This window comes from Haliaeetus leucocephalus, unplaced genomic scaffold (assembly GCF_000737465.1).
Source record: "Haliaeetus leucocephalus isolate CR32 unplaced genomic scaffold, Haliaeetus_leucocephalus-4.0 Scaffold143, whole genome shotgun sequence".
NCBI classification, from domain to species: domain Eukaryota; kingdom Metazoa; phylum Chordata; class Aves; order Accipitriformes; family Accipitridae; genus Haliaeetus; species Haliaeetus leucocephalus.
In genome coordinates, this window is record NW_010972579.1 from 2530255 (window position 1) to 2543384 (window position 13130).

Below are 13130 nucleotides of genomic sequence, written 5' to 3' on the forward strand. Positions count from 1 at the left end.
ACACAAGCCTGTTACCTAAGGTAGTCTCTGAACTAAAAACATACTGCCAGGCAACACTACTGCCCAATTTAGGCATAAATACAGTCCAAGAGAACTAGCTAAGGCAGGAGACCCCTCTCCTGTGCTCACTTCATGGAAACACAAGCAGCACAGGACCTGCCCGGGGCACTGGGACCAGTGAGGCTGCTTCAGCCACAGCTGTATAAAATGACCCCTGCATCCCTGCTGAAAATGATTAAAAATAATAAATATTACATTACTTCCAAGCAAGTGCCACACAAGCCACCTACACTAGCGCACTGATGGAATTGTTCTTGCGATGTGCAAGTTCGCTAGGATAAATGTAAATGTACAAGGAAGACACACAGGGGATAAAAATTTATTATTATTCTATTTACACCAACTAGTGCTGAAATCAGATTAGATTCCTGCACACACAAAGACAAATTTTAAAAATCCTCTTTTCCAAGAAATGGCCTTCCTTCCCATAAAACTGTATTTCATTTCATTAAAACAGATGATAAACTATTTGTAGCATGACCTATTTTTGTGTACTATGTAGTGCCAACCACAACATTGGTCCTAAATAAATTCTCCTGCTACCCTAACTTGCCTTTCTAGGTATGCTCCTTAAAAATATCTCCTTCTACCTGCCCATAGTCCTGTTTTAGATTAAACAGCTTTTTTGCTCCATATACATTTCTTTTAAATATAAAGAGAATATTAAAGTAAATTATTATTACATTTGAATTTATCAGAAACAAGGATGACGACAATACGTATTAACTGCATGTAGGAACTGTCTCTAAAATTCAGAGTGCAATTACGAAACTTATTTAGTATGCTAACCTTTTAAAAATGGAAGTTGTCAGAAGAAACAATGCTTCTTTGATTCTTAGTAAAATGCTCCTTAGACTAAACACACACATAACACAAAAATGCACTGAGAAAGTAAGCCTGAATGCACATACATTTGACGATAGGATTTCAACAGTTTTCTATTGCCTTATTCATTCTGGAAGGAAAAAAAAAAAATAAATCTAAAACACTACAACAGGAAACCCAAAAACTTCTTGCCAACTGGAGAAAGCAGCGATTCAGTGAAGTTCCTAACTTTACAAGTTCGGTCCATATTTCAACCTTATCCAAATGTCAGTATTACATGACCATGTATGTATAAAGGTATTGTAAAGAACACACACAGAGGAAGAAAAATCTGATTTCAAATGGAAAAAGAAATGCCAAACTACATATAAAGTCTTGCAGTTACACTTCTACCAGTGTTAACACCACATGTACTAGTTATGTCTAAGAGCTTACTCTGGAAAAAAGATTTCTCTTCCCTTACTGAAATGAGTAATGCTGGAACAAGTGTTGTTATACTGGCATTAAGTGTTACTAGCATTTCTTCCATAGATTCCTTAACTGCATCAAAATAGCTGAAGTACCATGGTTCCTGTTTATTAAACATATACAAGACAAAAAAGATAGATCATAAATATTAATTTTGGCCACAGCTTTCTGAGTTACACTCCAAGAGCACTGCGTGTAACTCCCACCCACACTAATTCCTGCTATAATTCTTCTGAATACAACGACATTAAGAATGAAAGTGGTGCTTTGTCTTTTAAAGAGGATGCTGAGGGTGCTAAGGTTGTCGGAGGTTGGGAAAGCGGGTTGGAAGGGAAAGGAAACAAATATTTGTTTGAAATGGCAACTAGAAAATTGGAGCTATGTAGTACTAAAAATTCTTCATAAACAGTCCAGTAAAACTGATGCAGAACCACTGACAGTTATTTTATGTTCCATTAGATATGATCCAAAGCATAGCACAACACAGAAAGAATAAAAAAAAAAACCAAAACAATTTTAAGAGTGTTCTCATGCACACAACCTGCCTGTACCTACCAAAGAAGGAAGAGCTTTGAGTGGGGAAAGCCAGGAGCAATGCTGGGCAGCTCACACTGCACCACAAACAGTTACAAATGAGAAGCAGTTTCAGAGTAATTACCCTCAGCTGTTTGCTGCAGACTAAGCTGCACAGACCAGCCTGAAAACAACCTGGTCTAATTTTGTTCATCCATTAAGCAGATAAATCTACTTAATCTTCCCCAGGTCAATGGACAACAGACTATCTATTACAAGTATTTTCCAGCAAAAACTGCTGTCAATGCAACAGGTTTTAGTGTAAAGGTTCCTTTCGTACATCCATCTAGACAAATACTGGTGGTGTGTTACAATATTCACATGGCAATCAGGGCAATCGATTCAAAATAAATGCTGTTAAATGTCAGGCGATTTACAGAGCATTTAAAACCAGTGATTAATACAGAATTTTAAAGATGAAGTGTCAAAACGCTGCATGTGTAGAAATTGTTTAGACTACATAGCAACCTAATGTTATAGTTCTTCTAATTTACAAACAATTTAAAGAATTTAAATCATGGACAACTAGGCTAACAAGTTGTGAAAAGACATGAGGGATAACAGTAAATGTCACTATAAATGTATCAAATCTTCTATTTCTTTCCTGGTTTATGTATATACACACAAACAAAAAAACCACAGCCATCTGAAGGCAAGCAAATTATGTTATGTTTAATTCTGGACTACACTCACCCTGCAGCAAGTATTCTACTCACACTACTTGCAGGAAGGCAGTAAACATTGCATTTTAAGTGTCTGGGGTGCTAGGATTTAACTGCACCACCACAAATACACCATCTTCAAAATATAAAGTTGGGTTTTTTTAATAAACTATAGAAATAAAATAAGTAACGTTAATTCAGGCTCTTGCTGAAGCAACTAAGTAATGTGCTATACCAAAAATATAACTCATCCTGTTTACTGTTACTACATTTGCAAAGTTAAATATAAAAACAATATTTCTATATTTGTGAAAGTAAAAGAAAGCATTTGTAAAAGTGAAAGAAAAAAAATAAAGGATATTTAATAGAAAATAAGCTTTCAATTCCCATCTTTCTGAATACAACATTCTCAAAATATTTTCTCTTCTTTTGATACAGAATGGATTAAATACACAGATTGTTTTATTCAGCTTTATGTTCTACCACTTCTAATAGCTACAGTGAAGCAATTAAAAAAAAAAAATCAAACCGCAACTTTCTGATGTGAAGAGACACTCCATAGTGTCATCCAAAGAGACTGAGCACCCTCTGCAAAGGCATACACATCCTCCTGCTCCCCCAACTCATGTATGGCACCAGAAGGCGTCCTGCTGCAACGCCAGCCCGAGAAAGGCAAATCGATGCTCCCAGCTTGATGTGACAGAGAAACCCGCTGTAAACTGGTGTATGAGTAAGTGTATTCAAGGCAAAGCAAGGGCTGTAAAGAAGGAAAACTGAGGCAGGAAGAAGATGATGCAGTAGCAATCTGGAGATGAGCCATCCTGCCAGAAATGGGCTTCTTTTCCTGGAGGATCTGTGTATATGAGAGGTCTCTGTCAAAAGCAATCATCAGTGGAAGAAAACATCAGTCTGCTACAGGTAAGTGGGGAATAATAAGGTCTACTGAAGGAAATAAAAAATGAAAATAAAACATAAAAATAAAAATATGACACGCAAGGATGATGAGCGAGAGAAGCATTTTGTCCATTTAACCACACTGCACATCGCCAGGAAGGAGACGAATGCCCAAGGCTCATGCTCCTGCTTGGTCCTTGGAACAGAAATGAGGAAAAATTTGTCTAAACTCTGAGAAAATATGGGACCTTCACAACTCCGACTAAAAATGGAAAAGGGTGGCCAATACTCCCTGGGTAAGGGAAGAGAGAAGAGACATGTAAGGAAGTCACAGCTATTTTTAGGATTGTAGTGCTTCCAAAATTACATCTCTAACAAAAATTTTTCCAAAGGCACATAGGGATTTAAAACACACATTCAGGGTAGTCAGGTATCGCTAACCTTCCATTGGAACCTTTCCTAACCACACACCTCAGCTTTTAATCTTACCATGGTTTGAGCATACACTTCTAAATAAGATTTGCAATGCTTTTAATAATATGGCTGTATTAGATGCAATTCTCATTAAACTAATGAAAAGTACACTTATGAAGCAAGGAATCTTTCTTATTAACCTTCCTCTGACTTCTCCCTGACAAGCAAGAATACAAACTTTCCTTACTGTAAAGAATGATTAGAAGTAACTTGTTTGAAAAAAGCTCAAACCCAATTAATAAAATTACCAGTCCCTGACTCACTCAGAAGATAGTCATGACCTTTCCATCAAGAAAAGTAAACCAAGAAAACATCAGAAGCAACCCAGTCGGATCCAGGCACATGATTAACAAAGGGCTGTTCTGTGCATGGTCTGGATGTACTTATCCCAGAACTACAAAATCACACATTTCATCTCAAATTTGAAAGCCATCAGCCTATACTGCATGATGTCATCAAACCCTTTCATTAAGCCATTTGTAGCTTTAGAGTCCACAGCGTCTTGCAACAGTAAGTTTCACAATGTTGTTACGAGTTGTATGAAAAGGATGTTCCTCTGCTGCTTTTAATTTGCTTTGAAGTTACTGCCCAATTGTTTCAGCACTTTTCTTTTGACATGAGAAAAATAATGAAATATTTCTGTGCAATTAATGGTTTCCCTCACCCAGTTACCTTCTCCCAAGGTGAAGAATCCTAGCATACATTTTAATTTACTTCGAAATTACTTCAAATTGCTTCAAAACAACATTTAGTTTGTTCCTTCATCATTTCCACATGCACCTCAAAGGTTCAAAAGCAGCAAAAAAGTAACAAACCCCTGATTTCATCAAGAATCAACAAAGCTGAAGTTCCATCAGTACCGCTAATTTCAGTACAACTGAAAATGAGTCACCGTAAAAAGCAAATAGTTAAATACTGAAATTCTCAGGAACTGATTTTCTAATAATACAGGATGTGTCTTAGCCTTAAACACAGACACTGCCCTGAAAAATCTCCTTGTTCTGTCTTAAAAGAAAGTCAGTCGACAATAATCCCCAAGTTGACCCACGTAGAGCAAAAGGAAAATTTAAATTTCTAATATAGTATTTGGATTATAACGCATAACCATGCACAATGAACTGTGGTGTGGATATTCACAACAAATAAAAGCACTTCAAATTGCTAAATCCTAATATGCAAGGTCTCAAAAATTACAGAAAAGAAAGACCTATGGGTCTACCTCTATCACCATTTTATCAAACACCTCATCTTGATTTAACCTGTCAGCTCTGAGAACTGCACAAGCAAGATTAGGACCATTATGGCAGGTAATGGTCTGGAATTTCTCAGCAATATCAACATTGTGTGTTTAAAAGCCTATACGAACAAAGCTGTGGCAAATACAGATCAGGCAATGCAAACCCTGATCTTCCCCATAGTATTTTGGTCACAACAGATCCTCCCCGTAGGCTGACTTCTCTTTCATAAGCACCATGTTGACTGTCTGCTCCAAATCTTCTTCCTTATCAAAATATTTTACACTGCACATACCAAGCAGATCTTCACATTTTAAGACCAGCCAGATTAGACCGTAAAACACACAATCTTACTGTACACTGAATGCACACGGTGGGAGTAGTGGGCATTTCAAATAACAAAGCACTCGTTTCTGCAGTTCCTGACTGCATGTTGGAATTAATTTTATATTTGTGGCAAATAGTTTCTTTGTCCCTAATAAACTTTACTTATTTCAAAAATACTCCAGCTGTGAGATTAAATAAATTTCTGATGAAAGTTATTTCTCCCCCACTCTCTCCATCCTTCTCCGTCTCCTTTATGCTTAATGAGTTCAGAATGAGTACAATGCAATTGTTTTTATTTAAATAATTAGAAATCAAGACCTATGCATTTGATAGCAAGCTGAACGTAAACTTTGTAGACTGGAAATTCTGAAGAATGATTTTGCCTAAAACCATTATTACAAGCTCATGATAGCTTTCTTTGGTATGTTATTAGAGGTGCACTGAAGAAAATCCCTTGAGAAAAACTACTGCCCAACAACTCTGTCCTTACTATGTAACTATTGCTACATCCAACTTTTCTTGCTAGATGTAAATGGTGTTTAACTTATACAACTTATATCATCTTATCACACAGCATGCTCAACCTCCACCATGAGAGTTCACCTGCTCCCCAGGAGTATACATTAGCAGTATCCATTAATTCTCACTTACACATGCTTCCTGTGGAACTCCAGAATCTTTCCTTCAATTCTTTCCTGGTTTGGCAAATACTGGTTTGTTTTAAGGTGTTCTCGATCCTCTGATTCATCAAAATCCCCTATTTCGGCTATTACAGAAAACAAAACAATGTTAGAATAAGAAGAAACAATGCAAAAGAAACAATGGCAGAAAATACTTGGTAAGAACTTCAGAGACCCCAAAAGCCAGAATGTATTTTCCTTTAAGTGCTTCAAATTTGTGCATTAAGCTTTGTATCCAGCTACATTTTACAAAACCTCACATTTATCCCAAGCAGACTTCCTGGGGATTATAGCAGTATTTGAACATCATTTTGAAAACTTAAGACTTCTTTACAGTCAAAGATGTGAGCCTTGTAGAAGTCCTGTGAGGTGGTCTAAACATTTATTCCTTACAGATAGCTCATACCAAACCAGGACATTTCAATTTAATTTTTCTAAATATATGTAAAATAGTTATGGACAAGCCTACTTGGGAAGAGGGCAAATTTAATTTTAGGAATTGTCCAAAAATAAATACATAGCAAAAAGAGAAAGCAGTGTTATGTGACTATTAACCCCCACAGCGCCTACATCTTGAGTTTTGGTCTCCCCTTCACATATTCACACCTTTCAGAAATGATGCTGTGGATTTAGGAAGAGATTTACAGAAGAAAAAAAACATGAAGCAAAAAGTGCAGAACAGCTTCCATCTGATAAGACAGAAAAGACCAGAAGTCTTTAGCTTGGAAAAGAAAAGCATGAGGCAGGCAGAACATACAGCAGATGTATATAAAAATTACAAAGTTGAATAATTAAGTTTTTTAAAAAGTTATTTACTTTTTCTGATAGTAAAATATGAAGTTACAATATTAAATTAAAATGCAAAACTTTTAAAAGGACAAAAGGATATAAGTTATCCTACAAACCTCCCCAAAACTAAGCTGTGAAGCTCATTTTCATGGGAGGATGCCAAAAATATAAGCAAATTCAAAAGTTAGACAAATGCATGGAAACAAAGTTCATCAAGGGCAACCAAACAAAGAGATGCAGAGTCAATCTTTGACTTAGAAGGGCCACATGCAAAGATCACTGGATGGATGCAGCAAAGGAAGTATCACCATATGCTTGCTTCATTTCTGAGGGCTTCCCCATAGCATCTGCTATTAACTACTGTCAGAGAAAGGAGACTGGATTAAATGAATTAATAATCTCATCCAAGGCATCTGTTCTTAAAAAGAACACAGCAATATCCTGTTTAAAATCAAGCCAGCATATGAAACAAGAAAAAAAAAAATTGAAAAGCACTTTTCAAAAGAAATTTGTGTTAAAAATAATCATACTCTTTCTCACTTCTAATTTTCTAGTAGGGTAGAATCAATCTAAGCAAGGCCAGATGGTGAGATTTCCTCACCAGCTCCACACTGCACTGCTGGAAAATCATGAGCAAATTTTAATTGTGTCACTCACTGATGGCACACACACACAAGATAGATTTGCTTTTCCAATAAAATCACCATAACTAATATTATTATAATTGTATTATTATATTACAATGCAGAATTATATAACTAATAACTATTTAGCAGTGAACATGTGAAGAAGTATCATTTAATAGCCTTTGTTTCAAGCCAGCAATGAGGCACAAAAACCCATTTCTGCAGCTCAGGTTACAGATTTGTAAACACTCTATGATTTGGCTGCTGCTTGAGCTGATTTGGTGTCTGAACCCATTCAAGGTTTTCAACCTACTCATCTTAAAGGCCACATTTTTAGGTCTTTAGGCACGTACAGACTGAGCGAGCAGCAACATGGAGAGCTTCCAAACCAATTGCTTCCCATTTCCACTTGCAATCCCAGCAAGGATGAAAGCTGCTGACAGCCCTACTGTTGAACTTGTTCTAGGTTTATTTCAGCCCAGTCTATACACTTACCTCCCCCCAGCCACAGGGAAATTGAGAAACAAAGCCAAGGAAGCACAGAGGCAGATGGGAGCAGCTGTCTGGAAGATGAGGAATGCTAGTGACTCTGTTTGCAGACCAGGGAAAACAGACAATACACAAAGGGTTTGGTTTCATATAGTCTCCACAAAGTCAAAGTTATCTCACACATAAGCACCAGCTGTTCCTCACCACAGCTAGCCCTGATGATAATCCAGTGTTATCAATGGGTTTACTGCATGTACAGAAGGAAATACTGTGAGATGGAAAATGCTTTTTGTTACCAAAAGCTTCTGTACGCTGTAACTTGGGTTAGCAATGGCAACATCACCTGATGTCACCACAGTCGAGATACTCACACTGCAGAAGGTGAGAGACCAGAAGAGCAGCTGTGTTGTCACTGCAGGTCAGTCGTTCCTCTGCCAAGTCTCTCTTGATTTGCAATGCAAACAGGTACCTGAGAGAGTTACAAGTACCCCCTTGACACATCAAAGAATGTTAAAACAACTGAGCAGTCCTTTATAAAACTAGCATCTCCTAATTCTTCCTCTCTCCAAGAACAAGGTAACACAGAAGCCTTGCTACCATAGACGGTCAAATCAAACCAAACAACCCGTGACTAATCCAGTGCAATTTATCAGCATAAATGAACACACAGGAAGAAGGAAGCAGAAGAAAAACCACACTTATAACAAGTTTGATCTGTGAAGTAACAGTAGCTGTAGTTTTTAGCTGGAAAGAAACTTAATGAATAGTTCAAGTGACTTTATCTGTTACAATAAAGATGGGAGAACATCACTGATCTAGTATCTTGTTAGGAAAAACAACTGAGTGTTTCTGCTAGCACTCAATTTATTTACTCAGTGCTTGTATTTTCCAGGACTGTAATGTTAGCAGCCTACAAAGACAGTAAGAAATTAAATTTTGTTTTCTTAAATCACTACACTCATTTAACTGAAGTATTTCCCAAATCAGTTGTTAAAGAGGAATAGATTTCTGTGTAACAGTTTTGTGTAAGTGATAAGCTGCCTGCAAAACATACAAGGATAGAACAAAAACATGGCAGCCTTGAAAGTGTGCTGATAAGGACTGACTTAGTAACCTAAACCAATTTTAATACATTTTTATGAATGTAATGCTGGCAAGTCTTTCCTGCTTTCTTTTTTACTTGAAAGAAGGTGCAATAAGGACTCCAGTAAATAGGTAACAATTTATTACTATAAACATTTGAACTGACAGACTGATCGATATTCTTTACTGAATTACAACCTGAAAGAGAACAGTAATTTTTTTAAAGAATTGTAAAACATTATGTATCACATTCTTGAGCCAAAAGATAATAAAAGGTATACATTTTTAAAGTGCTTTGTAAAAAAATTTTGAAGTACTGTAGATATGTATTAAAGACTATGTAAAGTATGCTGTTTTCTGCGTATCTGACTGAGCTATCTTGGTTTCTTCAACAGACTCACAATAACGTGTATGTATCATTAACAGCATTATGAAATACCTAGACACTCTAAGCACAGATCAGAATTCCATGATAAGTACTCCATAAATAGACAACAATACAGTTCCTGCTCCAAAAAGCTGTATTCCTAATGAAATTCCTACAAGAAACAGCAATTAACGTAAGCAAATGGGGAGCAAAGGAAATATTTAGATAGCATTTATCATTTTAAGAGACAAGCACATTGCATCACAGCAGTTACCATGCTGGTTTGCTCTAAAATAAGTCTGAAGGATAATAAGGAACCTCTGCGGATCTCTCAAAGGAATTCCAATTAATAGTAGTAAAACTGGGAAAAGCACTAAATGAGATCTTTAAACACTAAAATCATGGATAATGTCCTTGTTACAGGCACAGGCTTCAAACCACATTCCCAGGTGCTAGCAAGTGGATAGGTCAGCTTAATTTACCAAAAATCAGTTAGCAATCAGCAGAAGCGACCCATGATGAGCATTGGTAAAAAACTTGAACAGTAAAGCATGTTTGCTAGTTGTAGAATACTTAAAGCATGGTCTTCTGAAGTTTAAATGATAAATTATGTACTACTTATTTTATACAGGTACTGTTTATAAATTTTAGTATTTCCTCTATACCCTGTCTTTTTTGACACTGTGATGTTTGGCAAGCCATAACCTGCACTGTTTTCTGTTTTGAAAAATATTTTTTCTGATAACATTCATCTGCCAACATATGTCTGCTAAAACCATTACACTAACGAAAAGTGCTCTTTTGCTCATCTTCAATATAAGTTTTGTTTGGAAACAGATGCAATGCCCTCCTACTCCGACATTCCTTTTATTTCAGTAGGTAATGCAAATCAAATTTATCGAAAAATACTTTACCTAGTATATTCCTCTTGCAACTGACCCGGGTCTGGAGGGAAAAACTTTACAGCTAGACGAAGCATTGTAGTCTTTGGTCCTATAAGAAAAATGAGTCATTTCACAAAAAAACCCTTGTTCTTCATAAGCACATGCATATTATGTTTTCCAACATGCAGAGAAATACAACGCGCACAAAGCCTAAGCCAGCTTTCAGCTTGCCAGCTAACTATAGTGGGCCTATGGGGTATAGATTGTCCATGTCAACAGAGATACAGCAGGTAAGTTTGCAGAGGAACTGTCTATACTACTTCCAAGGCAAGTCTGCAGTCTGAATGCTATAAAAATAGTTTTGTGCAACATGAAAGCTATAATACCCCAAAGCAACTACTTGACTGCATACAAAAGCATTACAAATGACCCAGTGAGAGGTTCCCAGAAGGGGAAGAGGGTGGAGACACATCCCACAGGCTCTCCCAACACCAACTGCCACCGTCAGAGTTGTCAATGGACTTGAATCCACAAGCCGGAACCAGCTGGCTCCCCACAGAGATAAAAGTGCATTTGCAGCCTGCTCCCGACATGCCTGTTAATACCCGTTTCTTCCCAATTTTAACACTGTTCTTGTCAATCTCAACAACAGGGAGAAAACTAATTTAACATTTAAATTTAAACAGAATCCTAAGTAACTATTTGAAATAGTCCATAACACTCTGTGTAACACTTTACAACAAAAAAATCCAACTGCAACTGAACTGCGTTAACAATTTCAGCGTCATGACTCAGTCTGCTGAACCAGCTGACTCGATGCCCACATTTCCCTGTTTCACCAGTATTTTCAGAGAAATATTACAAGGGACCACAATTGCTTACCATGCCACAACTGGGCACCACCGTTCTGCTGCTTTTTTTCCTGTCTTAAAGCAGAAAAGGCTGAGTATTTTGCAGGCAGTCAGAGCAGTAGCCAACCTATGCTTACAGAAGCCTACTGAGCATCCATCTCACATTTGCAGCATCCCCCGGACAAGAGGACCGCCGCTCATCCACTGCAGCCCCATGCTCCACCGACGGCATCTACACCCAACTGAGACAGACCAAGACCTGTCCCCAGTGTGCACCTTCCCACGAGGAGCGAGGACAGTCTGCCTTGAGTGTGCTGAGCCAGAGAAAGGCAGGGCAAACCGAGGAAAGACAGACCCCCTATAGAAGGCAGAGGAAGACCTGGAAAGGTAAAAACTGCAACCCCTCTTCTTGCTAGACTCTTCTCCTCTGGGTGCTATGGGCCGGATATCCATGTATTTCATGACCTGACTGAACCTCAAAGCCAGCCCTGCTTACGCATGACCTCCAGAGGTGCCTTCCAGCCCCATCCACCCCAGGACTCTGCATGCTGCTGCCATTTCAAAGGAAGCTTAGCCAAAAAAAAAAAAAAAAAATTGTTTGAGCATGTTGGTTAAGCACAAGCCAGCCTGCTTTAATTTATTTTAAACACCAAGATCTCTTAAAGCTTGACAAAGTCCAATTTAACCCCATCAACCCCAAAGTACACTGATTTCTTCTGTCCGGAATACCTGATTCCCATACGCCAAATGTTCCTCCACTCACTCACCCTTTCGTTTGCTAACAGGGGAATAACAAACTTTGCTTTCTGCCAAGTAACTGGGAGAACTAACTCTCAGACTATCACAGCTGTCACAAAAGCAGCTCCCAGCCTCTGATACCAGAATTACCAAAGCTTTGGTGAACAAAAAAAAAAATAAAATCCACATTCTAATTACAGTGTAGTATCTAGAAATGAAAGGAGGCTGGAAATAACATCCTATAACGATACACAAAGCTCACATTTGGCAGAGACTAAAACCATACTAAGGATTTTAAAGTTCTTGAGATGTACCAAATGAGGAAAATAAACAGTTTTAATGATTCTGGTAAAAAGACCAAAACTTTACATCAAATTTCTGAAAATACTCTGAGCCTTTGGAAGACCTTCACAAGGTTAGGAACAGACCTGCACATTATTCACGCCAATCAACTGGAAAGTATTGCTGAGGGAGCAATTTTGGCAGTGTTTTGAGCATCACTTACATCAAATGACAGTAAATATTAAAAATTAAAAACATAACACTACATATTTGCTTCTGTAGCACAGCTTCTCCTCTTTTTGTTTTTTTAATCTCACCTTTCCTCTATGAATAAGTCCCATTCTAATTAGGAAAAGAAACCCTAGCCCAGTCTTAACCAAGATGCAGAATTTATTTTAAGAGGCCAAATCTGAGCAAAACCTAGAACAAAAACAAACAAAAAAAAGAAGCTGGGAAAAATTACCCATGTGGGTATGGTGAACACAACACCGTACAAAACACTGGCAACACCTCAGAGAAGGTATCCAAATGCCAACCTGATATTGTGCACCTGTTAGGAAGGTGAAAATTTGGATCTAAACTCCTTGCCTTCTGGAGTGGTTCGGTATTAAAACTGACTGCATTCATTTGAAATTAATGAAAAATAAAATCCTCATCATACAACACAAAGTTCTATATATCTCAGAATAGATCATAAGCCAAGACTAATTTGAAGTAAATGTTAATAACCTAGAGCTTTTGTTTTAGACAGCATGTCAAAGACTCAGAACTGCACACCTACAGCTACACAGCAATCGACATCAACATAAACTAACAGGTTTGA

At 37.5% G+C, this 13130-nt stretch overlaps 1 protein-coding gene across 1 annotated transcript in view; it reads right to left on the reverse strand.

The window, feature by feature from the left end:
• FARP2 (FERM, RhoGEF and pleckstrin domain protein 2) overlaps positions 1-13130 on the reverse strand; it is a 79314-nt gene that overhangs the window by 40276 nt on the left and 25908 nt on the right. Inside the window, exons 5-7 of the mRNA XM_010561246.1 lie at positions 10467-10545; positions 8474-8571; positions 6170-6284 (exon numbers count right to left, since the gene is read on the reverse strand). Coding sequence (XP_010559548.1) covers positions 6170-6284; positions 8474-8571; positions 10467-10545 — 292 coding nt within the window. The remainder of the gene's footprint in view (positions 1-6169; positions 6285-8473; positions 8572-10466; positions 10546-13130) is intronic.